Source organism: Panicum virgatum, chromosome 1N (genome assembly GCF_016808335.1).
Source record: "Panicum virgatum strain AP13 chromosome 1N, P.virgatum_v5, whole genome shotgun sequence".
In the NCBI taxonomy this organism is placed as follows: domain Eukaryota; kingdom Viridiplantae; phylum Streptophyta; class Magnoliopsida; order Poales; family Poaceae; genus Panicum; species Panicum virgatum.
Genome location: NC_053145.1, coordinates 4,891,788 through 4,918,961, shown reverse-complemented (window position 1 = coordinate 4,918,961; position 27,174 = coordinate 4,891,788). Strand labels below are relative to the sequence as shown.

The window sequence follows — 27,174 nt, the reverse complement described above, 5'->3', positions numbered from 1 at the left end:
AGGCCGTGGATTAAACTCAAAATCTCACATTGCATAGGAGGAATCGACTGAAAATATAGTATGCGTAATATTCCTGCGTACAAAAATATAAAAAGGATGGAAAAAATGAAGATGACAACTTTTGACCGGAAAAACATTATTTTCAGAGGGCATGCCTAAACATAAATACACCACACACAAGAAAAATCATAACAAATAAAATTCTACGACACAATCACACAAATTGACTGACACCCAGGCACGTAACGAATTCTAGTCGAGTTACTTCTTGGTGGCGAACTGCGCCTTGATCCTCTGCACGGTGGCGGCGTCGATCCCAAACGCCTTGGCGAGCACGTCGTCGGTGACGGCCGGGGTGGCGCCGAAGAGCGAGTCGGCGACGCGGACGACCCCCGGGTTCTGGCTGCTGAGGCCGGCGATCCACACGGCGGGCCGCTCGCCGAAGTTGATCTCGAAGTGCACGAGCCCCCTGGGGAACACGAACGCGTCGCCCGCGGACAGCACCCTGGCGAAGAGCGTCCCGTCGGCGGCGACGAACGTACCCGGCGTGCATCTGGCCCTCGACGACGGTGAGCACCTCGGAGGCGCGCGGGTGCGTGTGCGGCGGGTTGAGCCCGCCGGGGGCCAGGTCGAGGCTCGCCATGGAGACGCCCAGCGAGTTGAGCCCCGGCACCGCGCGCGCGTCCACCAGGGTCACCCGGGAGCCGAGCGCGTTCGCCGTGTCGCCGGCGGCGTCGAGGCCCGAGAAGGCGAAGTCGCCGGCCGACACGCGCGCCGGGTCCTTGCACGCCACCCCGTTCAGGAACACTGCGTCGTCGGGTCGCGCGCGAGCGATCCAACGGGGATAAAAGATTAGCAAGGCCGCCGCCATTGATGAATCGATGTTGCTGCACAAGCAGCATATGGTGGAGCGATGAAACGCTGCGTAGCATCGGAAGCGGCGTCGGCGACGCAGAAGTCCTGGAGCGGGCTCGGGTCGTAGGCGAGGGCCAGAGGCAGAGACGCCGCCAAGCCTGCAACAAGAAGAGCAAGCAGGACGAGGTCGCAAGACCTGGCCATGGCCATGGCTGATTGGCTGCAGCCGCCCTCAAGCTCTCGCGGCTATTCCGGCAGAGAGCACACCTGCGTGATCGCCGCCGACGAGAGAATGAAGAGGCCTGGATGTAGGACGCGAATATATATATAATAGCCAGAGCTCAGCTTGCATTGCATGGTTGCGCTGCCTGCTCCGGGCTCCTGGACACGACTGGGCCCCGCGCGCGACCGGGTCCTGTGCAGGCAAGGCACTCCGGACGGCGAGGCGCCAATCAGGTCGCAGCGGCGGATAAGGAGCGAGGCGTTTAAAAATTCGCGCGCAAACCGACGAGGTCACTCGTGGACTTGATGTGACCGGCCGGGCCAAGTCCACGCAAAATAAGGCATCGATTGGATGCGATCGTTGAGCTGGTCGAGTTGTTGCAGGGCCGGCACCCCGCCCTGATCTATCCTATGCTCACCAAGTCACCACCCAGCCTTTGTTCCTCCACCGATCGTCGGATCGTGGTTCAACCATCAGGATTGTTTTCTTCTACTTCCACTATTTCCTCTTCGTCGAATGACTTTACGTTGTCACGTCTCTAGCGGTGTCCTTGCCCCACACCCGTACCCACCAATAGAGTCCCCCAAATGCTAGGAAACTGTATCTTTTGCTTTAGGAGTGGAAAAGACTTCACCGGGAAAATCCATCTTTGCTGCGAAAGCTATTAAAGATGTGAGTAGTATTCGAAATGTTCTAAATGCAATTTAAAAGAAATTCGAGATTGTATTAGATCGCCATCTTCTCGATGGAAAGTCTCGTTTTGCCGATATGATTTGTAACAGGGTACCTGATTGTTTACCCATTTGGTTTGTAATAGGTAGACGCAAACGTTTAGCCCGTGTATGCGCCACACAGTGGCTTACCGTATCCGTTTAATCAACCGTTTATCCCGTTTAATCACTATTTAGTCTACTTAAATAGCTATTTAGCTCAAATAAATAGCTAACGGGTATTAGTGACTTTAGTTTGTTTAAACGTTTAGGGTAGCAAAAACACGACTCTAGAATTTGCTTCATCTTGGTATCCGGCAAATCGGGTAATGAATAGAGCCGTGCCGTTTTGAATGAAGACAATTTTATAGACACAATTGTGACTTTTTTTTAAAGCGGGCCAAGTAGAGGAAGGAAGGAGAAACTGGACTTCAATTCTACGGCCCAGGCACGAATTGAACCTCTGGAGCAGTATAAAATGTTGTGACTGACGCCGAGTGACGACTGCGATGGCAAACCTAGCGGCCCAGCTCGCGGCCGTGCTCCAGGCCTGCATCAAGCGGAGCAGCGGCCCCAAGCCCAGCCGCGCCCACGCCAGGGCCGCGCACGCGCGCGTCCTCGCCGCCGGCCTCGGCGCCGACACCTTCCTCCTCAACCGCCTCGTCGAGCTCTACTCCCTCTCCGGCCTGCCATGCCACGCGCTCCGCGCCTTCCGCGCGCTGCCCCACCCCAACGTCTACTCCTACAACGCCGCGATCTCGGCGGCCTGCCGCGCGGGGGATCTCGCCGCCGCCCGGGACCTGCTCGGCGGAATGCCCGAACGGAACGCCGTCTCCTGGAACACCGTGATCGCCGCCGTCGCGCGGTCGGGCTCGCCGGGGGACGCGCTGGGGATGTACGAGGGGATGCTGCAGGAGGGCCTCGCGCCGACGCACTTCACGCTCGCCAGCGTGCTGAGCGCGTGCGGCGCCGTGGCTGCGCTCGACGACGGGAGGCGCTGCCACGGGCTCGCCGTCAAGGTCGGGCTCGACGGGAACCAGTTCGTGGAGAACGCGCTCCTCGGCATGTACACCAAGTGCGGGAGCGTCGATGATGCCGTCAGGCTGTTCGACGGGATGGCTCGCCCAAACGAGGTGGCGTTCACGGCGATGATGGGCGGGCTGGCGCAGAGCGGGGCTGCGGACGATGCGCTCAGGCTGTTTGCACGCATGAGCAGAAGCGGGGTCCGTGTTGATCCGGTGGCTGTCTCCAGTGTTCTCGGCGCGTGTGCACAGGCTTGCGCTGGTGAGTACAGCATCGTTCGTGCAATCAGGCTTGGACAGTCCATTCACGCATTGGTTGTCAGGAAAGGGTTTGGATCAGACCAACACGTTGGAAACTCCTTGATGGATATGTATGCAAAGTGCATGGAGGTGGACGAGGCCATGAAAGTCTTCGAGTCATTGCCCAGCGTCAGTATCGTTTCTTGGAACATCCTTATAACTGGATATGGCCAGGTGGGCCTCTATGCTAAGGCCATGGAAGTGCTGGACCTCATGCAAGAGTCAGGCTTTGAGCCCAATGAGGTCACTTATAGTAACATGCTTGCTTCCTGTATTAAGGCGAGGGATGTTCCTTCTGCTCGTACAATGTTTGAGAAGATATCAAAGCCAAGTGTGACTACTTGGAACACTCTGTTATCTGGTTACTGCCAGGAGGAACTGCATCAGGACACAATTGAGTTGTTCAAGAGGATGCAGCATCAAAAAGTGCAGCCTGACAGGACAACCTTGGCTGTGATCCTCAGTTCATGCTCTAGATTAGGAACTTTGGAACTGGGCAAGCAAGTGCACTCTGCTTCAGTAAGACTTTTGCTTCACAACGACATGTTTGTTGCAAATGGTCTGGTGGACATGTATTCAAAATGCGGTCACGTTGGTTTTGCTCAGATCATTTTCAATAGGATGACACAGAGAGATGTGGTATGTTGGAATTCCATGATATCAGGTTTGGCTATCCATTCTTTGAATGAAGAGGCCTTCGATTTCTTCAAGCAGATGCGAGAAAATGGAATGTTTCCCACAGAATCCTCCTATGCTAGTATGATAAACTCATGTGCTAGATTGTCATCCATACCTCAAGGTAGGCAGATGCATGCACAGGTTCTAAAAGATGGCTATGATCAGAATGTCTATGTTGGCAGTGCCCTGATCGACATGTATGCTAAATGTGGCAACATGGATGATGCACGCCTTTCCTTTAACTGCATGATTGTGAAGAACATAGTGGCATGGAATGAGATGATACATGGATATGCTCAGAATGGTTTTGGAGAGAAAGCTATAGAATTGTTTGAGTACATGCTAACTACAAAACAAAAACCAGACAGTGTGACGTTCATTGCTGTGCTGACAGGATGTAGTCACGCTGGGCTTGTTGATGAAGCCATTGCATTGTTTAATTCCATGGAGAGCAATTATGGGATAACACCACTAGTTGAGCATTACACTTGCCTCATAGATGCACTGGGGCGGGCTGGTCGTTTTGTTGAAGTCGAGGCTGTAATAGACAAAATGCCATACAAGGATGATCCTATAGTGTGGGAAGTTCTACTAGCTGCCTGTGTGGTACATCACAATGCTGAATTGGGAGAATTGGCTGCAAAGCATCTATTCCGCCTTGAACCGAAGAATCCATCACCTTATGTGCTTCTATCAAACATATATGCTTCCTTGGGCAGACATGGCGATGCATCAGCTGTTAGGGCACTAATGAGTAGTCGTGGTGTTGTGAAAGGTCGTGGATACAGCTGGGTACATCAAAAGGATGGTGCTCGTGCCTTTATGGTAGCTGATGATCTCGGAAAGAATGTTGGACAATCCACAATGTTCAGTGAGAGTGAGGATACTTCTGGGATTGCAGAAGTGCACTGTGATGAAACTTGTGCTGGCTGATTCGGAATCTGCTGCTGCTGCTGCTGCTATAGCATATTCACTGACATATTATGCCACTTTTAGCTGAATCCAGCAGTCTCACTCTTGGTGCAATTCTCTTGTGAGACTCATGTTGCACTCTTGTTTTAGTTTAATGCAGTACTGGGAACTGTGCATGGTCTGAACGTTTGGGAGCAAAGTATGGGAATGGAAGGCAGGAAATGCTTATTGCAGATGTGGTGTAAAGATGACTACATGCTTGATTGCTCAGTTCATTTCGCCATATGTTGTAAAGGGCGTGATAAGCCATGGCACGTGGATGTTCAAAGCAATTCCTAGCTCCATGGCCCATTATAAGAGTAAGTTTAACTCTCTAATGGTAGCAGACGTTGTCTTTTAATTACAAATGCACATTTACTGAGAAAGACAAACAGACAGCTGTCTCTTTTCTGTTTAAGATACCCACCGTTTGATTTCTTCTCTCAATTGATCATTTAGAACTCAGAAGAAAACAATTTCCATATCCAATTTAATCGACTTTGCAAAATAAAAAATGTTGTGAGAGTTGAAACTCTCATACATTAATCCTCATATTTTGATCCAAAAACAAGAATTTGCCATTCTTAACTCATTTAGCTGCAATATCGTGAGCATGGGTAAATACAATGACGCTAGTAGATGTCAACCATAAGTTCGATGCTGACAATAGGGTCACAAGAATTGACAAGGTGCACTTTCTGTCCCTGCTTCATGTTCTCTTCATCTCTTTGGGCATTTCTTACCCTTATAAGCTTTGCCTTTGTTTAAGTGCAAAGCTTGTAACATGGAAATGTCATCTTTGCTGACATTCTAAACTGAATGCTCCAGGATGGATGGACTGTTTCACTTCTCTTTATAGTTGGGGATTTTAAGCAGCAGTGGCGGTAGCTTTTGGGTAATCAGAATCTGATTGCGCTTCCCATTCTGTCCAAGATCCATCATAAACTGGAACATCATGCTTCCCAATTCTATAGAGCCCCTGTAAATCAGATATTATTAGAGATTGCTTTACAGACACATGGCAAAATCCAAGACAACTGGGGAAGATTCCAGACCAGAGCAAGTATGCAGGCAGTCACGCCAGATCCGCAACTGACAACAATGGGGTGGTCAAGAGAAATTCCTGGATAAAAATAGAATGCAGTGCTATTATTGTTATTGCCTACCATACTTTTCAGACTTTCTGTACATATGTGATATACCTAAAACAAATTTGCTTCTAAGTGTGACCTATATAGTTTAATTATCAATGTAGTTGTTGTTCTGCTTCTCATATTTTGTATTTTGAAGAAGTTGTTGCTTTCTTCCTTGCCAAAGAACATGGGAAAATTACAAGTTCCAGATTAGAAAAGTTAACTACAGAAGAATCCAAACCTGCTTGCTGAAACTTTTTCCTCAGCTCATCAGCGGACAGAAGCCTTGGTGCACCATCAAACATCTGGGACAAGTTCAGCAGCATCATTTCTTAGCAATTCATGGTTATCCAAGTGTTATGTGATGTACTGAATATTTGAATTATACCACCTCTGGGAACGGAACACATCTGCTTCCTGGTATATGTCCACTTCTCACTCCTTCCCGTGGTTCTGGTGCTACACCATCAAATCTGAGAATTCAAAACCAGGAGTTTTCTTCAGCATAACAAGAAACTGCAGGCAACTCAGGAAGAGGATCAAATATGAAAACATGCATCATCTGCCTATGCAGTGAAAGTATATTTGACAGTTATTTTGACAATTAACAGATCCACAAAAGGTGAAGTCTCTTTTCATTTATACAGATAACAGTTTAATGTAATCCTACACTTGCTTGAAACTGGAAGACAGCCTTTGCGAACCAAAGTTCAAAAGAGTTTTGCATGCTGCATTTAGTTACCGCCAGAACTTTTATAATGTATTGCTACAGTCTGAGTTACTAACAAATAAAGAGTACAAGATATTACCTGCCCTTTGATCTGGCATCTACTTGTTGGTAATTCTTAGCAGCAACATTATGCGCGACCTGTTGCATGAATCAAACAACTCATTTCACATGAGAATAATCATTGAAAATAATGTTTTCATTTAGTTGCCGATTTTCATAATTCTTTTTTGAATAATCCATATTATTAGGGAGTTCCAGGCTTCCAGCAAACATTAAGGGAGCAATGGAAAAAAAAAACCACACGCACTAGTCCACGATCATATTGAATGCGTATCTGTATTGTCTATGCATGGAAGACTAGAGTTTTCAGGTGAAAATGGACTATAGCCTATGCATGCAAGCCTAGAGTTTTCAGGAGAAAAATGGACTAGCCTTTTCCAGTGTCCAATATAGATGAGGCTGAAATTCAGTCTTGAATGTGATTGTATTTGTCTGCACAGGGAAGGAAAAGGGGGTCATTATCCAATGAGCGAAAAGAAGAATTTTGAGCAATCATGAGTACAACATAGTTATAACCGACTCACCAGTTCACCATTATAAACCCTTTCAACAGCCTTATTGGCAGTTTTGGATTTAACAACTGCATCATCAGGGTTGGCACTTCCAAGATCAAACCCCGAAGCTCGCCACTGAGGTAAACCTCCATCTAACACCCAAACTTTATTGTGCCCAAAAACTCTAAACATCCTATTAATTGATAATTGTAAATGAAGTCATCATCTTGTGCATAAGTAAAGGATGTTAATCGAGTAAAGCAACGAGCGGTCACTCTGGTTTGGAAAAGAAACCAATACACTGATAAGTCATACGAACATGGTAGCATATGCACACAAACAGAAGACAATGGAATCCTTGATAATATCAACAACTTTACATACTTTTATTATTATTATTTTTACCAACAACTCATATAAATAGCAAGTTCAGCCAGGTTCATCATTATGATTAAGCGTATCCAAACATTCTGCTTACCACCAAACACGAGGTGCACTGAAGAATCCTTTTCCATCATAAACAATAACTTTATCCTGGTTTTTTATATCCAGCGCAGAAACTGCTGCTGCAAAAGCCTCTTCTGATGGCAACATGTGTGGTAACTGAAACAATGACATGGGGTCAGCATACATAGGAGCAACATATGTATTCTTACAGTGATGCTTCAGAAAAAGAAGATAAAAGCTTTATATGGCCATCTTGCAGTAAGTAATTGAAACATAAGCTTCCAGTCAGTTGGCGACAAAATTTAAATGCATAAGGTTTGAGTAATAGGGCTATATCAATTAATCATCAAAAGCACCAGAAAAAACTTGTTGCTTATTTACTTCAACTAAGCTAACATTGAAATATCCAGAAAGATTTCTCACGTCAGTTGTCTGATCGACTATGCCATCTATGTCGAAGAACAACGCACCAGGGATATGTGCCACCTGATGATATCATAACACTTTAGCAACAAGAATTATCTCAAAAAGGGAGATGCAACACGTTACAGTATTCCTTTTGAAAGACAAGCACGTGACAAACACGTTACAGCTGATTCTGAAAACCTGGTATTCTTCCCATGGATCCCTGTTCTCTACCGGCATGTACCAGGAAGCATCCAAAACCTAAAACAAGGTAGACAACTGTCACAAAGACATCCTTGTGTAACTCCATAATTCTTTATGGGCACAATAAGAACACAAGACATGCAAGGATGTAAAATAAATTTGACAGACTATCACAAGTGCATAGCTACTCCACGGAAAACTGTTTATGTTCTCCACATACTACTATTATAGCCTTATTGGGTATAGCTGGATGGTAAATGAAGAAGAAAACTGTTCCTAACATGTTACTCCGTATCTGAAAGAAGCAAACAAATCTCCTAATTGAAGAGGAGCATGCAGAATTGAGGAATTAATTTTGTAGGTACCTTAACGTCAGGCGCTCCTAGGTGCTGGTGCAGCCACTGAGCAGAAACAACCGAATCATCCTGCGCCATGGCCGACCTGCTGGCGAGCCGAGGTCGCCGGACTGGATTAGCTAGAAAAAGAAGCTCGCTAGGGGATAGCCTCCAAGGATGAGAATCAAAAGAGGGCAGATAACTCAGCTTCTCAGCTGCAGCGAGCCGCCATCAAGCCAGAGATTGGAGCTCACCTTGTTGATTGGGACTCCTGTGGGAGAGAGAAGGGGAGCGGAGGGCTTAAGAAAGCCGAGGGAGACGATGGGCGGAGCAGATGGGCTCGTGAGGCAGCCAGGAATTTATTATAAATAAACAAATAATTTTTGTTTGCTTCGGATCCGTCCTGCCAGCTCGAACTGTGTGTCCATGTTTGTGCCCATATGTGCAAAGTTATCAATGACATCACGCTAGTGTATGGCCGTCTTGCCCTCAAAAAACAACGCACGCATAGGAGATAGGACAGCACTCCAAGGGAACAACGGCATGAATACAAAGATGGGATCTCCTTTCATATGGTTAATAGTCATAACAAGTTAAGCTTCAATGCAAACACAGTTTCCAACTCAATTCACTGGAGTAACCAGTATAATCTTAGCAGCTCTAAAACTCAACTCACTAAGAACAAAAAACTAAGGCAATGTCACAGCTATAGAAGAACCTGATGGCTGATGCAAATACACACCAAGACACAACACTCTGGATGAAGCTATTGCGCCCAGCAGCAGAGCAGAGGCGCTTCATGGTTTTCCTACCCTCTTGCTATTCTTTGTTCAAGTAAAGGGTCTTCAGCCGTTGCAGCTTTAACCTCCTGACCTTTGTGAAGGACCAAATAGGCGAGCAGAGGAGGGGTGAATGAGAGCCTCAAATTCGATTTGAAAAATCGAAGAGAAAAGTCCCGATTACACCCAACGCACCTCGGACGAAGAGTGTCAGTACCGCATAGCTCGGAACGACTATCGGCACTAGGAATACTCTTGACACACAACGGAAGCTCGATCGAGAAAAGTTCGAACAAAATCTCACAAGTTCAACCACGCAAACGAAGATCAGAGCAAAGCGTTCGGAAGGCCAAAATATCTCAGAAACTCGAACAAAGGGGTTAGAGCATAGATAAAACAAAAACTAGAAATACTGGAATGAAATCTAGCTAACACAGGAACAACTAAACTAATTTTTGTTTTGCTTTTTCAGGTTTTAATTAAGCTGAAAATTAATTAAACCTAGAGCAGGAAAATAAATCTAGAGAAGGAGCTAAGCGACTAATACTAGAAGGCAGCCCTAAAACATGATTTGCTACTCAAAAGGGACCCAAAAAAATTCTAGCAAAATTAACAGAAAAAGGAAAGACTGGTGAAGCAATTCATCGAACACCTTACGGGCAGAGTTGTTCTGATGAAGAACAAACACGATCAGAGCCGGGATTTCCCACACACGCACTCGATTCGTCTCCCTGCACAAGAATCACACAAACACCAAACCACAAAGCTGCTGAATTCCGCCGTTGCCTCCACTAGGTGCCCTGCACCGGCAAGCGCGCACGCCCCTGGCCACGGCAGCCTGCGTGCCGCTCGTTGTGTTGGCCTGCGCGCCCCTGCCGCGCGCGCAGCATGCACCGCCTGCTGCTGACCAGCCTTCAGCGCCGCTCGCTGCTAGCGCCGTCGCTGCTGGCCGGTAGACCTGCACAGCACCAAAAACCAAATCCTACATGAAAAGGACGAACCAAAATCCAACGAAAAACAAGATGTAGAAGACATGGATTTGAAGCAGAACGAAATCCCGGAGGACACTAGGAGGGTGGGCCTCCTTTCCCATCGAAACACAGTTCAAGATCTCAAAGATTCATGGTGGAATTCTCACCCTAGAGAAGGAGTGGAAGGAGGGGAACAAGAAGAACAAAAGAAAAACAGAAGGGGGCGACGGGAACCAGTGGAGGGGAGGGGAGTTGGCTGCCCTCCTCTCTCTTTTAACCCCACTAACTCTCTAGACTAAAGACTAAAATATCCCTAGACTTAACTAGACACTAGAAAGCCCGTAGGGGCAAAACCGGAAAAGATACATTGGACTCATCCGACGGCCGAGGTTCTTTCTTTGACTCGAAGCCTTCTCCGCGATGCCGCCATGTCGATGAAGATCCGGTTCGCGGTTTTGGAGGGTTCGCGAAACCCAGGTAGGTGGCCGGTTTTGATAAAACCGCCAAAACTCCACGCGCGGGAAGATTCCCGCCTCCACGCCGTGGCCCTAGACGTCGTTCCTACCTCGGCCTTCTGACGGCCCTAGACGCCGCCCGATGCCCGTCACCTCCTCGCCCGCAGCGAGGCCCTGGACGCCGTCGACGCCCGTCGCCTACGTCAGTCCCGAGACCGACCCCCGTGCCTCCACGACTTGGCGTCTTCAACCGCCGTCCGCCTCCTTGGTTTTGTGGCGCAAACCAAGAAACCCACTTTCCGTCGCCGCTTGTGCCCTCGATCCAGGAGTGGACGCCATAGTTGCCGCCCGACACGAGCTCCGGTACCGGCTGCCCTTCACCGCCGTCCACCGCACGGTCCATCGGCCACAGCACCTCCACGGCAGCTCTCCGTTGACACTTGACGCCCGTGTACCTGCAACCAAAGACCAAGCGCATGATCACATCGCACTGTTGATAATTCACTCATCACAAGCAGGATAGAGTACTCCACATTCCTCAATCTCCCCCTTGATGAGTGCATTGTCAACACACCACAATCGAACCAAGAGAGAAACAAAAACAAATAAGAACAAGGAAGCAAGAGAGAACTTGAACAAGTGACAAAAGCTCGAGAGAAGCAAGAACAAATCACTTAACCAAGCAAAAATCGATTCCCTCAGACAAGGGCAACGGCTCGACGCAATCGATCAAACACAGGCATGACTCCTCAAAGACAGAGGCAGGGCACGACACAGTCATGCCAGAAGCGAAAGGACAACCAGGAGCTAAACAAAGTAGAAACTCCATGCATTTCCCCCTTACCAGTGCAACTCTCACCACATGTATGCACTCTCAAAGCCCTGTGCACAACAAGTTTTTGGAAAGATCAAACAATTTCCCTCTTGTTCGACCATTAACTTCTCCCCCTTGTTGGCACATGCATACATCAAGGCTTAGACCTAAAGCTCCCCCTGAAACTGAGACTCCCCTGAACATATGCTATGCAATGAATGCAATGCAGGAGGTGTAAGTGAAAGCATTCAGGGATACAAGGATATGAGCATCATCTAGTGACAAGCATGTGTGCATCCATAAACCAGACCTGCATCTAGTTCAACAGGGTATATCAAATCAGTCTAGAGCTAGACAAGTTCAGTTTAGGAGAAATAAAAGCATCACCCTTGATCTAGCACTAGCAAATAGGGAATGATAAACAGTGCTAATCAAACTCATACAGGTGAGCCAAAAACATCCGAAGCATGTTGTAAACATTCATTTTGCAATCAACTTATATCAAGCAAGTTTTTAATGCCAGGGGTTGAAAACTTGTCATGCTTTACTTAGCAACGAGGCCAAGCCTATGCCAAAGGCAGTCAGAAGCTTAAGACACTCGTTTCAGTCATGCACAGCCTTGCCCGGGTTCTCACAAGTGCAAAGTGAGCCGTCCCGAAAGCTCGATCAGTGCGACAAGCAATCCCACCTGGATCTTTCCATTCCATTTCAAACACAATTCAAGCAATTTTATCAATTTTAGATCATATCAAGTATGAATTGTTGAACGAAAGACTACACTAGCATGAATGAGATAGCAAAGCATATCAACACACCCTAACATGCTAGTAGCCAAGACAGGGTGACTATGTTTTCAAATTTTCAAATCAAAATAGCTTAACTCAGATGATGTCATATACATAGTGGAGCAAGCTATTCATGATCACGTTTATAAACTCACACTTGCAAGTACTAGGAGATCATAGCAATGTATACAAGAATGCTAGTGCAAGTGAGGCAATGCAAAATGCTGAAATGTACAATGCATCTGCACAATGCAACTACCAAACTTAGAAAACTACGATAAGAACAAATAAACCCTACAAAGCTAACCAAAGAAAAGTCAGCGATCAAAAGGGGTAACAAACCCCAAGCTCCCCTCGCAAGCGAGCAAAGGTGTCCTGCTCAAGAGGTTTGGTTAGGATATCTGCGGTTTGCCTCTCTGAAGGGACATGGATCAAGTCTATGTGGCCTCTCTCATGATTGTCTCGCAGGAAGTGGAATCGGATATCTATGTGTTTGGTTCTGGAGTGTAAGACAGGGTTCTTTGCAATGCTAATAGCGGACATGTTGTCTACAAAGATGGGAACCCTATCAAAACTCAGTCCATAATCCTGCAAGGTTTGTTTCATCCAAAGTATCTGGGAGCAACAGCTAGCAGCGGCAACATACTCAGCTTCTGTGGAAGAAAGCGCTACGCTAGCCTGCTTGCGAGAGGACCAAGACACCAAAGATGTACCGAGAAATTGACAAGTGCCGGATGTCGACTTGCGATCCAACCGACACCCACCGAAATCGGCATCAGAAAAGCCCACCAAAACCAGAGAAGAATCCGCAGAGTACCAAATACCAAACTCAGGGGTGAATTTCAGATACCTGAAGATGCGTTTCACCACCTAACTGTGGGAGGTGCGTGGAGAAGCCTGGTACCGCGCACAAAGGCCGATGCCGAACTGAATGTCCGGCCGCGTCGCCGTCAGGTACAGGAGGGAGCCGATCATGCTCATGTACTCCTTCTGGTCCACCGCCTCACCGTTCAAGTCCTCATCAAGCGCCGTCGATGTGCTGATCGGAGTCGGCTGAGGAGACAAGTCACTCATGTCGAACTTCCGCAGCAAGTCCCTGGTGTACTTGGCTTGATGGACGAACGTGCCCTGAGGAGTTTGCTTGATCTGCAGCCCGAGGAAGAACTGCAGCTCACCCATCATACTCATCTCGAACTCCCTGGACATCTGCTCAGAAAACTTGGAGACAAGAGCGTGAGAAGAGCCACCAAAGATAATATCATCCACGTATATCTGAACTAATAGAAAATCAGTGCCAGACCGCATGAGGAACAAAGTTTTATCCACACATCCCATTTTAAAACCCTGAGCCAGCAAAAATATTTTCAGTCTATCATACCAAGCTCTAGGTGCCTGTTTCAAACCATAAATTGCTTTCTGAAGTTTATAAACACGGTTTGGAAACTTGAGATTTTCGAAACCAGGGGGTTATTTCACATAAACCTCTTCTTCGATAAAACCATTTAAGAAGGCAGATTTAACGTCCATTTAGAAAACTTTAAAACCCTTAGAAGCAGCAAATGAAAAAAAAATCCGAATCGTTTCCAAACGAGCAACTGGGGCAAAAGTTTCCTCAAAATCAATCCCTTCTTTTTGGCAAAACCCCTGGGCAATAAGACGAGCCTTGTTTCGAATAACCAACCCATCCTCACCCTGCTTGTTTTTGAAAACCCACTTCCTTCATATGGGATTACAAGCAGGTGGAGGCTCGACTAAAAACCAAACTTGGTTTCTTTCAAATTTTTCGAGTTCCTCATGCATGGCATTGACCCAATTAGAATCAGAAAGAGCGTGTCCAATATCTTTGGGCTCAAAAGAGGCAACAAACGCTGAATGAGCAAAGCCAGCGATACTTGTTACCTTAGACCGTGTGACTCTCTCTCGTTGAGGTCACCTAGCATCTGTTGAGGTGGGTGACGACGCTGATTGTGTCGCGGTGCTTCCCTTGTCGAAGTCGCCTCCTCCTCAACCAAAGCTGGTGTCTCCTCATGTTCAGCTGGGGAAGGCTGAGTCACCTGCTCGATCGGCCCCCGGGAAGTGGATGTAGTCGGATCGGGGTCGTCATCATCGTCCGAGCTTGTGGTGGAGGCGACTGGGTCCACAGCACGCGTGGTAGCCTCAGCATCACCCTCCGCATCTTCTTCATCCTCATCTTCAAAGATGGAGGTGCCGAGTTCATCCTCTCCTGCAACTTCAAAGACAGAAGCATTGCATGGTGCAGTCTCGTCGAAAGTGACTTCACAAGTCTCTCTGACAATGTTAGAATCAATAAGCAACACACGGTATGCTCTGGAATGAGATGCATAACCAAGAAAAATGCCGTCAGACGAGCGAGACTCAAACTTATCAAGATTTCCTTCTTTCAGCACAAAACACTGGCAACCAAAAACTCTGAGATGGTCAACACGGGGCTGGCGTCCAAATCGCAACTCATAAGAAGTCTTGTGCAGGAAAGCATACAAGAAAATGCAGTTGGACACATAACAAGCGGTATTAACCGCCTCAGCCCAGTATTTTCGAGGAGTCCTATGCTCATCGAGCATCGTCCTCGCCATCTCAACCAACGTCCGATTCTTCCGTTCTACAACTCCATTCTGCTGTGGAGTGTAGGGAGAAGAGTACCGGTGTTCAAGACCTTGATCACTGCAAAAGGTGTCAAAATGAGCATTTTTTAATTCTGTGCCATTATCACTGCGAATCGCTCTCATGGCCTGGGGTAGCTCGTTCTTCAACCTCAAGATCAAGTCTCGAACAAACTCGAAAGCTTCATCCTTGGTTCTCATAAAAAAGACCCAAGAATAGCGAGAAAAATCATCCACGATCACAAGAACGTACCACTTCCCACCAACAGACATCACCCGAGAAGGACCAACAGTGTCCATATGTAGCAACTCTCCAGGGTGAGTGGTCATCACCTGATTAACAGGCGGATGAGAAGTAGTAATCATCTTCCCGTGGCGACACGGATGGCAAACAAGGTCCTTTTCAAACTTCAATTTGGGCAATCCTCGGATTAGGCCAGGTGAGCTAAGTCTAGATAACAAGTCGAAGCTCAAATGTCCAAGTCTCCTATGCCACTTCCACAGATCAGAAGAAGGACCAGCCAACAAGCAACAAGAAGGGCCAAAAGGAGTTCCAGAGAAATCGACCAAGAAAACTCGGTCACGAGGAACGATCCGGCAAACCAGGTCTCCTCTGGAATCCAAAACTCGAGAACAACCCTCTTTGAAGCGAACTTCAAACCCCTCATCAAGAAGTTGCGAAATAGAGAGCAAATTAAAGCCAAGATTCGAAACCAAAGCAACCTCTCTCAGGGTGAAACGATCAGAAACTCTAACAGCGCCAACACCACGTACCTTGCCCTTACCATTATCCCCAAATATGATGTATTCTTTGTGGCGCGTTGGGGTGAGGCTGGAGAACCATTTGTCATTCCCGGTCATATGGCGCGAACAACCGGAGTCCATGATCCACCTGTTCTCCAAGCCTCCAACCTGCACATCAATAGTGAGACAAATGGTGAGCAAATGTCTCCACACTGGGGTTAGCAAAGTGTGAAGCAAACCAGTGTCGAGCCATTTGCTCTACAGACGGGTTAGCAAACTCAGGCAAAACGTATCCCCTGTCCCGTCTACCGCGAGGCTGACGACCACCACCGCGAGAAAAGAGTGGTGCATCGTAACCTCCTCCAAAGCCTCAGTCCTGTGGTCCATAGCCGTACTAAGGACGACCAGGATCACGACCGGCAAAACGACCACTCGCTGGAGCACGGTAACCTCCACCGTCTCACTGTCCTCCACCTACACGGCGCGCCCCAGCATCTTGCCTACCACCACGCCGAGGAGGACCATGCACCCGAGCAGAGTACATGTCCGAGTTACGTCTCTCCTGCTCACGCCTCACAGCCCGCTTCCTCCTGAAGCAAAACTCCTCCAGGTGACCTTCTCTGTCACAGTACTCGCAGTGGTACCTCACCTCTCTCTTGGGAGGTGGAGGCCTCGCCTGTGGACGAGGAGGAGCAGCCCCCTTCTTTTGGGCAACCTGGGCTGTGGCAGCAGGGAGCGTATCAAGAGGATTCCTCAGCTCATTGGGCTTTGGAACCCAAACCTGCTTCTGTGGGGGTGCTTTTTGTGGTTCTTTCAGCACACCATCCACGGGGCCAATAAGCGAAGGCTACGTGCCCGTGCTAGCAGTGTTTAGAGCACTTGAAACTCCAGCAGCCTTGCCGATCTTACCATACAACTTGTCAAAGTCTGACTTCGTGTATGTGTGACCGACCCCAAAACCATCACCACGCTTAAACTGCTTGATCATCATGCCCAACTGCGGCTCACTGCTAGAAAACCCAACTCAGAATCGTCCTAAGATATGTGTTCTCATTCTCCAAGTTGACTCTCTACCGCAAGATTATCCAAATCAGAAATCAGATCAGGGCAAACATGACAATTAATAGGTGGGCTAGACTCCACGACCTTAGTCTTCCCCAAAGACTTAATCAAGGCGTTCTTCTCATCTAGCTCGGACCTAAGCGTGGGACACAGCTTACACGCACCAAGCAAAATTGGCCTAGACTTCATATCCTCTAGCTCGCACACAACAGTGGCAAATTTAGATTGCAAAGCAGCTAGATCAGACTTAAAGATGAGACACTCATCACATTCAAGCACATAACTAACTATGGGAGCGTCCTTGACCAGTTCAAACTCATGCTTGGCCTTGGCTAGCTCGTGAGACACGTCAGCAAGCGAAGTCTTAGCAACATCTAAGTTCGCGACATTCTCATCATGCTTCGCACGGAGAGCAACAAGATCATTCATGTGAGATATGCAACCAGCGCACTCATCCTCATCAGATTTCTCTCTAGCACAAGCCAGCTCAGCCCTAAGCTTTCTACGCTCTCTAGCTGCTTCCTTAAGCAGCCTCTTCTGGTTGTCGAGAGCGGCGTACAACTCCCTAATCTCAGTATCAAGCAGGTCAATAGTAGAGTTTACCTCTGAATCACTCTCGGATCCAGGAGAAGAGCCATCATGCGTCGGTGTAGCAAGTCCACCTGGAGACGCACGAGCACCATTGGCCTCACCCGCCATGGTACAGAAACCCTTGCGCCGACCGGCCGCCAAGCAAAGGCCGATGAAGCCGGTGGCATCCTTGTCCCGCTTCTTCTTCTTCTTCTTCTTGTCGTCGTCAGAGGTCGGTGAAGAAGAGCGGTCGGTGTCGGAGCTCTTGTCGAGGTCGCTGAGCTGCGCCAGGAAAGCCTTCTCCCGCTTCTTGGCCTTGTACTGGAAGCGCTTCTTGAGCGACTCCTTGTCGAAGTGTCCTCCCTTGTCCCGGTCACGACTGCGGTGCTTGTGGCACCGACGCTCCTTGTTGGAGCCTCCCTCGTCGCGGTTGCGGTGGCGGTAGTAGTCGAAGTTGTTGTTCTAGCCACCGCCGGACTTCTTGGGGCAGTCGACGATGAAGTGGTTCAGATCGCCGCAGTGGTAGCACCCGAGCTTCTTCTTCCTCTGCCTGTTGTGGTAGACACGCTGGAACTTGTTGATGAGGAGGCACAAGTCGTCGTCGCCCAGCGTCTCCAACTGCTCATCTGTAACAGAAGGCAAAGAGGCAAGAGAAAAGCCAAGAGCAGAATTAGCATTAGAGCTCGATCCACCTTGGCCAGTCACAAGAGCGATACTCTTGGAAGGAGGGGCACCATTGAGCTTGGCTCGTGTCTGGTTATCCACCTCCGTGGCCTTGAGCTTGCTGAAAAGCTCATTCACGGTCAGAGTCTCATAGCCTGCAGACTCGATGATCGTGTTCACCTTGAGATCCCACACAGAGCGGTCAAGTGCGTAGAGCCACTTGAGGGTCTTCTCGTGCTCTGTGTAGTCAAAGGCATCAGCAGATCTGTTCGCACTGACTTTGTTCACAATCGATTGAAACCGACTGAACATGTCGCCAATGCTCTCACTCGGCCCCTGTGTGAAGTTCTCATATTCACACCGGTGAGTCTCGAACAATCTAGCCTTCACCTGAGGTGTGCCCTCATGGTAGTTCTCAAGACACGTCAAGACTTTGTGGGCTTCCTGAAAACCCTGGACGCTTGAGAACTCCGCACGAGAAACGCCAGCGAACAAGGCATTGACAGCATTGGCGTTCGCCTCGTGCTCGGACACCTGAAGAGGACTGGTCCGAACGGCAAGCACCTCGTACGCCTGGTTCTTGGTGATATCCCAGACCTCGGCTCCTATGCTTTGCAAGAAGGCACGCATGCGAACCTTCCAATAAGTATAATTCTCGCCGGAAAACACTGGGATTTTACCAAGACTCGCCATGGTCGCCAAGTGGTTTTCGAACCGGTTAAGGTACTGAAAACCTCAACCATGCTCTAATACCAATTGAAGGACCAAATATGCTACCAGAGGGGGTAACTTCCTCACATCCTGCATCTGTGATGTGAAAGAGAACATGAGACACCCTGGTGGCGATTCCCACACATTCTTTTGATCTGCCTGCATGGTTCATTGGGAATGAGAAAATGTAACCTCACGATGCCGCACAATGCACAATATAATTAGGTAGCTAGAAGAAAAAGGGAAAGTTAAATATTTCGCACATTTTGGTTTAGTCAAGAACACGTGACCCACCTAATCTTGATGATTGCAAAAGGGGGGAATCAATTAAAAAAAACTTTTGTTTGGTTGTACAAGTGTTCGCCACAATGCATTTTTCCAGCAGTTGGTCCTAAAAATTGTGCAGCAGGCTTCGGATGGTTTCATCCAGAGGCGGAGCTCCCCATACGGCAGGGTGGGGCAGCTGCCCCAGCTACTGATGGAGCATACTCTCCCCTCGAGACCCCCTCCCATGGCGTTCTAGGCTGCAGATCGCCGATCTGAAGCCCCTGAAGGTTGGAGGCGGACGAACAGGAGGTCTGTTAGCCGGAGGAAGAAGATGAAGTTTGGTTTTGGGCCGGTGGCCAACGAACTAGTCAAGACTGCCCATTTATTTTTTTGGCCCACCAAGGGTTCGCGCACTGAATGAAGTCCAGGGGGCCTGGCCTGCCTTGCCTATCGCCCCTCCCCTCGCGGAATCGCCCCTCCTCTCCGTCCGCCCGACAACCGACACCGCCCCAGTCGGCCAGGAGCAAGGAACCGTCGCCGCCGCTGCCCCGCCCCTCACAACTTCGTCCCCTCAGCGGCCCCTCCTGTGCCTGGCTGTCGTACCTCCATCCGTTCGCCGCCCCTATGATATATGTGCTGTGCACTCGCCTCGCCGTCGTTCGCTCAGTCTGATTCACGGAGGGCTGGCTGGAGGAGGCGGAAGAGCAAGCGGACGGCGTCAGTGGTATGGAACCCCCTACTGGGCGTGGCTGGGACATGTAGCAGCGTCGGCAGCAACAACTAATGGTGGAGAGGAACATCCAGCAGCCGCCGGTGTCGTGTGAGTCTGCCCCACCTAAATTTTCCCGCGAGCTCCGCCACTGGTTTCATCAGTTTAATCAATCATATCAGACACAGAAGGAAGCATCAATCCGTCTAAAACTTGAGAGAGCTTGCTAACCAAAGCTGCACATTCATCACCACAAGAGCTCAAACGGCAACAAGCGCGTGTTAATGACACTATCACACGCACCTCTCCCTTTGAACTGCACGTCGGCGACGCACACAACGCCCACCGGCAGCTTCACAAAGTTCCTGCAAACACGAGAAGACGGCGAGGTAAAGTACAATAAGAACAAAAGGGAGCCCCCACTGCGGCGATGGCTCGGCGGTTTGTTAGAGACCCGGGGGAGCAGGGCATCTTTGCTCATCACTCCGACGGCGACTTCTGAAACGGATCCTGGGCGTAGAGGTTTGTGGCGGGTGTGGCGAGGCCCCCGTGCGCAGACGTGAGAGGTGGAGTCCAACGGCGGAAGCGGCGAGGCCCCCGCGCGTTGTGATATTGTGGCGGCTACTGCGTGGCAGTCTACAAGTGGACCGGATCTGATGTTGTTCACTCCGTTGGGTGGTGTGTTTGGTTGCAGCGGCATCGCGGCGAAGGATCCTGCATGGCGGTGACCCTCTTGGTGCGGTGTTGTCCGCCTCTTCGTTTCTTTTTCAACGTTGGGTCACACCGAAGTTTTTTCGACGATTATAAGAGTGTGGAGTGCGGATGAGTGCTGCGGCTTGTTTCGACTTTGTTGCCGTTTTGTGTGGGTTGGTTACCTCCGGGCCTCTCATGGCAGTTTGAGTTCTCCTCGTGTTGATGACCCAATTCAACCGAGTGAGTTGAGTTGTTGTGTTCCCCGTGTTGACGTCCCAATCCAACAGGGCGAATTTTGTTTTTTTTCAATTTTTTTATTTTTCTGGCTATGGCCTCCCAGAACTGTAAACTTGTATTTTCTCTGCTATATCAATGAAACTCGCACTATCTTGTGCGGTTCGTTAAAAAAAGAGCCCCCCAAATCCCTTTAGAACCAAATTTGCACTCAGTCACTCACTGCATGATGAGGTCCTGCGTGGAGCCGATCCTCGGGGACCAGATCATCCACCTCCCGAACTGCCGCGCCCGGAGCGCGCCCATGTACGCGGCCGCGTCGAACCCCACGCCTTCGTAGGCGAGCGCTACGGCGAACCCCCATGCCGAATCGCCCTCCCATAGGGCGAGGGAGCCGGCCGCGGAGGCCAGGAGCTCCTGGTCCTGCGGCGACTTGCCGTACGCCACGAGCGTGGTGGCGGCGGAGGCGCTGGTGCTGCTCCTGAGCGCGGACATGGCCACCGAGGCGGACGGCCGGCGGCGGGAGGTGGAGAGGTAGCGCCGGAGCGCGACGGTGGCGAGCAGGGCCCCGACGGCGGCCGCCGCGGCCGCGGCGGCGCGGGTTGTCGACGACGGCGGCGGGAGGCGCACGGGGAACGGCGGCATGCTGCCGTCGCCGTTGGTTTGGTTTGGGTTGGTTCGCTACTGCTTCGCTTCGTTTCCTCCGTCGTCATCACTTGGGCCTTTTCTTTTATTACTTTTAGATCGAGTTGGGCCTTTTGTTTTCTCAATGGGCTATTTTTCTTTCTACTCTCGGCAGAGTCTGTCCGCGGTGAAAGCCCAACTCCAAGTCCCCGCATGGGCCCGCTAGCTCTTTCGAAGCTGCTGACTGCTGAGCCCAATGCGCGGCGGTTGCCGCTGGGCCACAGACGTTGCATGTGGATGGCCTCTGGGCCGGATTGGCGAAACTTTTTAAGTTTTCACGAGCATGCGGGCTTCCAGGCTTCCAGCTGGGCTGCAGACGTCGCACAGTCAAACGGCCCAATGCTCGGGTCTTGTACGTACGCCGTCGAAGCATGCACTTCAGTTTCGTCTCGCCACAGCGTGCGCACACGTGTGGCTGTGGTCCCTTTGCGTAGCACCGTACCTGCACTGCACGGCGTCCGGACCGGAAGTGCCTGCTGGCGCGCAGTAAAATCAGGGCACGTGCGGTGCGGGCTGGCCGGAGAGACGGGGGAGATCTATTCATCGCGCGCGCGATTTCTGAGCATCACGTCGCAGAAGCGGCGGCGGAGGTGGAGGCGGCGCGAGCGGCGGCGGAGGAGGCGGGAGCGGCCGAGGCGGAGGCGGCCGGAGCGGTCGTGGAGGGCGGCGGGAGCGGCGCCAGAGCCGGGGAGGTCGGGGAGCAGCGGCGCGAGCGGTTGTGGAGGGTGGCGGGAGCGGCGCCAGAGCCGGGGAAGCAGAGGAGCGGCGGCGGAGGTGGAGGCGGCGGGAGCGGCGACGGAGGAGGCGGGAGCGGCGGAGGGCGGCAGGAGCAGTGGTGGAGCAGCGCCGGAGCCGGAGAAGGCACGGGAGGTGGGGGAGGAGCACTTCTGCGATAGGAGCCGCAAAAATCACGGATGCGATGAATAGAAACCCTCGAGAGACGTGGACACATGCATGCGTGCGCGCTGGTGCAGCGTCATTTACAGCGGCGGCGACGACGCCCGTCGGTGGCCGGCCGGCCGGCCGTGCGAGTCAGGGTCAGGGAGAGGGTCATGGCCGGGGCGTCGACGCCGAGGAGACTGCGAGCACGTCGGGCGATCGGTCTTGTGCTCGCCGCCTTTCTGCCCATGTGCTCGACGCCAGGGTTTACCTAATCAGTGGGAACCGGTCCGGTTTGACTGGTCACCGGTTACCGGTCAAACCGGTGCGGCCCGGTTCCGGTTTGGTCCGGTACCAAACCGGCCCAAATTCAAAATTCAAATATGAATTCATAAAAATGAAAAATTCCTAAAAATACTTCAAGGTGCGACGAATCTAATGGTGTCAAATTTTCTCAAAAATTCGTTCGTTTAACATACTTTTCGGGCATTTAAAGTTAAAACAAAAAAGAAAAAGAAAAAAAATGAAACGGCTTATTAAGGCCCACTTCGTAAACCGATCAAACCGGCCGGTAAACCGGTCTAACCGGCCAGTATACCGGTCCAAACCGGTTACACTTGCGATTTTAAATTTGGATTTGAATTCAAACCGGCCGGTAAACCGGTCAAACCGACCGGTAAACCGGTCTAACCGGTCGGTATACCGGTACGAACCGGTTGAACTGAGTTTTTTGAATGCAAATTTGAATTTGACCGGTTTCTACCGGTAACCAGTCAAACCGGTCTGGTAAACCGGAACCGGAGGCCTCCGGTTTGGGGTGTTCGGTTGGGAAAAAAATCCCTGCTTGACGTACGGTTGCAGTTGTAATTGACTGCATGCATGCCGCAGGCGATCGACCAAAACATTTAGATTTGCACTGTGTAAAATATTTTAAAGGACGTCTTTTTACATTTGAAATACTAAACATAGACTAATTACAAAATAAATTACAGAACTCGTCTGTAAATTATAGAACTCGTCTGTACTAAACATTTAGATCTTTTTACTGAATTCTATTAAGTAGGCTCATTAGATTCGTCTCGCGATTTACAGCCCATCCAGGCAAAAAAATTTATAAATAGACTTCATTTAGTACTCCATGCATATGTCAAAACATTCGATGTGATGTTTTTTTCGTTTACGAAGTTTACGGGTAAAGATGTAAACAGAGCCTTTATTTCCTGAAGCATATGCATCTTGAATTACAAATAAATACTATATAATTATATATGATGTGAAAGATGGAACAGTTTGAGAATTTTGGGGTGTGGGTGATACTACTAGTACAGTATTGCATTTCAGTGTCAGTACTTGAACCCGGCCGGGCCATCCCAGATCCGGGAAACGCGGCCGTGCGACTGTGCGAGACCTTCGCCGTGCGTCCGTGCATGCCCGGAGCCCATCCGCCGGGGGTCACCCTGCGCGGAGGTCCGATGGGCGCCACGCCGGCGTGTTCCGCCAGCGTTAGAGGTCCGGTCAAAGGTCTTGTTTGGTTGGTTTTTTTGATAGAAATAGTAACACTTTGACCGTTAATTACGGTATTAAACGAAGCCAATTTACAAAACCAATTTCAAAATTCCGTGTAAGGAACCCTGAAGATTTTAATAAGGTCTTTACCGTGTGTTTTGAGGATAGTTACTGTAGTATCACTATAGCCAATCATCAATTAATTACTGTCATTAGATTCGTCACGAAGAGTTATACTCATTTCTGAATAAATTTAATAAATAAATTTCATTTAATACTCTATACATATGAGATTTTTTTTAAAGAAATGTGCGGGCTAGAAATCTTGGCAAACCAACCAAAGTCCACGGCGCGCGCAGGTGACGACGAGCCGGCGGCGCGGGCCAGCCACCACGTGGCGCACCCCTCTGCGACCGGTCACATCAGCCCTGGAGCGTCTGTCCTCTGCCGTAGAGCTGTAAGGGAGTCCCAATAGTATTTGTTGATGCGACAGTATATTTATAGAATAGAGAGAAATCAAGACTCCAAATCTTATTTAGACTTCAAGTCTTCACGCAGATCAAGAATGAAGGTGAGAGAGACAAGTGAGCTATATAAACTAAAGTAACACACTTTGAATTGCGAAGTATAATTTCTTGTGATGGAGTCTTTAAGACTTAGACTCTATGAGTGGAGTCTGTATTGGGACTGTCCTAAAAGGTTAGATTAGTGCTAACCTCCGTTTCAAAATATTTGTCACTCCTTGTTTTTCGTGTCAACTTTGACCAATCATTTTTTTCCCGCAGAATATTTATCAATGTTTAATGTTTGTATATCACTAGATTTGTTATGAAATAGATATTATTGTTATTATATATTTTTAAGTATTTACAAAACTTTTTTAGAAAAAAAATGTTTACTCAAAATTGGCACGATAAATGAAGAGTGACAAGTATTTTGAAAGGGAGGTTGGTACTTGTTACTGCTGCTCTCGCTGGCACGCGACGCAAATGGCTGTTCAAAACGAAAATCCAATACAAAATGGCAAATTTGAAAACCAACCTCCTGTTTAGATGTTTTCAAAATTTCAAAATTTTATATGATTTCTCATCACATCGAATTTTTAAACGCATGCATAAAATATTAAATAACAAATTACACAGTGTCGGTACCCCAGGACTGGGGTACCCCCTCTTGCTGTGTCTAGGCAAGGGCCTTGTAGTTATCCTTGACTACGTCCAAACAGCCGGACCCCTGTGGTCCGGAGTTCTGATCTCTCGGCAACGGTCCCGGACCTGCCTCACGATTGGGAAAGATCCTGGAACGACGCGTGTCCCGGAGGAGGCGGGCAGCCCGAACAGCCGGGGCTCCGGACCTCCCGAAGGGTCCGGACCCCCGCGGAAGTCCCGGACCTCTTGTATGGTAACCGGACCCCTCGCTAAGGGAAGAAGTCGACGCCCTACCTCTGGGTGGTCCGGCGCGGACACGTATACAAGGGCGCTTGGTCTCCATACAAAGCCTCACCCACCACTGCATTTATTGCGGTAGGTGGACGCCCCGCATTGATACAGTGGAAGCCGAGGCGATTCTTTGACCAGGAGGCACTATTGATCGCGTATTACCAAAGTAGTGGAGCCGCTGGCGCCGCCCACGCCGCGCCTGCCAGTCTGCCATAGCAGATGGATACGACGGCTCGGTTTCGCCCATTATGACGCCTACATAATAGCCTCAGCAGGCTACGCCGCAAGCTACGCTACTCCAACGGGCGCCTCGCTGATGGGACAAGAGAAGACCCCCCCTGAGTCAGAGTAGCAGCAGTACGCATATCGGAGGAAAGATTCGCTACCGCTGTAGCCACAGTCACGTTGGGCCCACCTGTCGGGGCATCAACGTTCTATGTATCCGCTCCCCCTTGATCTATAAAAGGAGGGGGCGCCGCTAGAAAACCTCAGGCTGGGCAAGAGCCAAGGCCGGCAGAGGATAGATTCATACACACCACCAAGAACAATACATCTCCCAGTGGACGTAGGGTATTACGCTCCGGCGGCCCGAACCACTCTAAATCGTGTGTTCTTGAGTCCTAGTCCCAGCGTAGATTCAGCCCCATCGCCTAGTACTTCCCCGAGTACTCCCTCACGGGGAATAGGCGGGTGCGTTCCGCCACCCGGCTGTGGGTACCCCTAGAACCCCCACAACACACAGTTTGTCTATAATTTGCGAGATGAATATTTTAAATCTAGTTAACCTATGACTGGACAATAATTACTAAATTCAATCGAAAGTGCTATAGTATTTTACAGCCAAAATTTTATGTATTTAAACAAGGGCCAAGGCAGAAAGTAAAAGCTTTTTTAGAAGGCTGGAATGGCAAATTTGAAAACCAATTTGACTCGAAGCCAGAGCAGGGTGATTGATTATTCGGAACCGTCGCCGGGTGAAAAGACAGGGTTGCTTACCGCCATGCTGCTTTGCCATGGTCTTGTTTGGATCCGTAACAAAACTAGCACGCCTTTTTCCGGAAATTTTTTTTGCATGCATGAAATACTAAATGAAGTGTATTTGCAAAATCTTTTTAGAGATGGGTGTAATTTTTCGTGACGAATCTAATAACAGTAATTAATCGATGATTTGCTATAGTGATGCTACAGTAACCATCCTCTAATCGCGCGGTTAAAGACTTTATTAGATTCTTCAGAGTCACTAGCGTTGGGTTCTGAAATTGATTTTGTAAACTAGTTTTGTTTAACACCGTAATTAGCGGTCAAAATGTCACTGTTCCCCTGACGAGAACTAAACCAAACAAGACCCGTGTGGTGTGTGCATCCGCCGATGTGCGAGAGCGGAGACTGCGGCAAAGCCGTCAGCCTGGTGCTGCCCTGCATGCTTCCCGAAATCTCCATTGGGGTGTGTTTAATTGGTAAAAAAATTTGGGTTTTAGTACTGTAACATATTTCATTATTACTTGATAAATAATATCAAATTATGAATTAATTAGATTTAAAAGATTTAGTTTGTGATAATCAGTTAGACTATATAATTAGTTATTTTTTTCAACTATATTTGATACTTCATATTTATGTTTAAAAATTTAATGTGATGATACTGGATACTTTAGAAATATTTTGGGAACTAAACACCCCCATGATGAGGCGACGATCGTTTCTCTGCCTCTCCCTTGACCTACGAGTACCTACCCACTACCTACCTGCCTGCTCTCTGGCATCCCTGCCCATGGCTGGTTCGTTCAGGCTTGACACGTCCGGGTAGGGCAGATGCAGAGCAGAGCAGAGCTGCAAACGTGCGTGATGCGAGAGGTGAATCCGGTGACAAGACATGTGATATCAACTGCTGCCCGCGTCGTGTCTGCAGCAGCAGGAGCCTTCCTGAATGCATGCCATTTGCAGACAGACATGGGGACTGTCCAACACGGCAACACCCAGGCACCAGGCCAGCTAGCTGCTCATTTCAAAATTCAAATATTTTGCGGTGCTACTGTATATT

At 49.1% G+C, this 27,174-nt stretch overlaps 3 protein-coding genes and 1 long non-coding RNA gene across 7 annotated transcripts; 2 read left to right on the top strand and 2 right to left on the bottom strand.

The window, feature by feature from the left end:
• Nucleotides 1-261: 261 nt before the first annotated feature.
• Nucleotides 262-1,065, bottom strand: LOC120654319 (putative germin-like protein 2-1). Its single transcript, XM_039931818.1, has 3 exons — nucleotides 894-1,065; nucleotides 543-807; nucleotides 262-469 (listed from the first exon to the last, which is right to left on the bottom strand). The coding sequence occupies exons 1-3, from the start codon at nucleotides 1,063-1,065 to the stop codon at nucleotides 262-264; spliced, it is 645 nt and encodes a 214-aa protein (XP_039787752.1).
• A 1,232-nt stretch (nucleotides 1,066-2,297) lies between these two features.
• LOC120654744 (pentatricopeptide repeat-containing protein At4g20770-like) lies at nucleotides 2,298-5,150 on the top strand. The gene has a single exon (XM_039932373.1). It carries the CDS (start codon nucleotides 2,298-2,300, stop codon nucleotides 4,719-4,721), a length of 2,424 nt encoding a protein of 807 aa, XP_039788307.1. The 3' UTR covers nucleotides 4,722-5,150.
• Nucleotides 5,151-5,208: 58 nt separating this feature from the next.
• Nucleotides 5,209-9,915, bottom strand: LOC120654745 (thiosulfate/3-mercaptopyruvate sulfurtransferase 1, mitochondrial-like). 4 transcript variants are annotated; one of them, XM_039932374.1, is made up of 12 exons: nucleotides 8,802-9,915; nucleotides 8,578-8,656; nucleotides 8,210-8,269; nucleotides 8,027-8,089; nucleotides 7,635-7,759; nucleotides 7,187-7,349; nucleotides 7,035-7,094; nucleotides 6,682-6,740; nucleotides 6,264-6,345; nucleotides 6,114-6,177; nucleotides 5,795-5,862; nucleotides 5,209-5,718 (listed from the first exon to the last, which is right to left on the bottom strand). In XM_039932374.1, the coding sequence occupies exons 1-12, from the start codon at nucleotides 9,008-9,010 to the stop codon at nucleotides 5,608-5,610; spliced, it is 1,143 nt and encodes a 380-aa protein (XP_039788308.1). In that variant the 5' UTR covers nucleotides 9,011-9,915; the 3' UTR covers nucleotides 5,209-5,607. The 4 variants fall into 4 exon arrangements, with proteins under 4 accessions (XP_039788308.1, XP_039788309.1, XP_039788311.1 ...); XM_039932375.1 differs by having other exon boundaries at nucleotides 8,578-8,653; nucleotides 8,802-9,914; XM_039932377.1 differs by having other exon boundaries at nucleotides 8,578-8,687; nucleotides 8,802-8,874.
• LOC120654746 lies at nucleotides 6,344-7,521 on the top strand. Its single transcript, XR_005667165.1, has 2 exons — nucleotides 6,344-6,494; nucleotides 7,103-7,521. It is a non-coding gene; the product is annotated as an uncharacterized LOC120654746 (long non-coding RNA).
• Nucleotides 9,916-27,174: the final 17,259 nt, after the last annotated feature.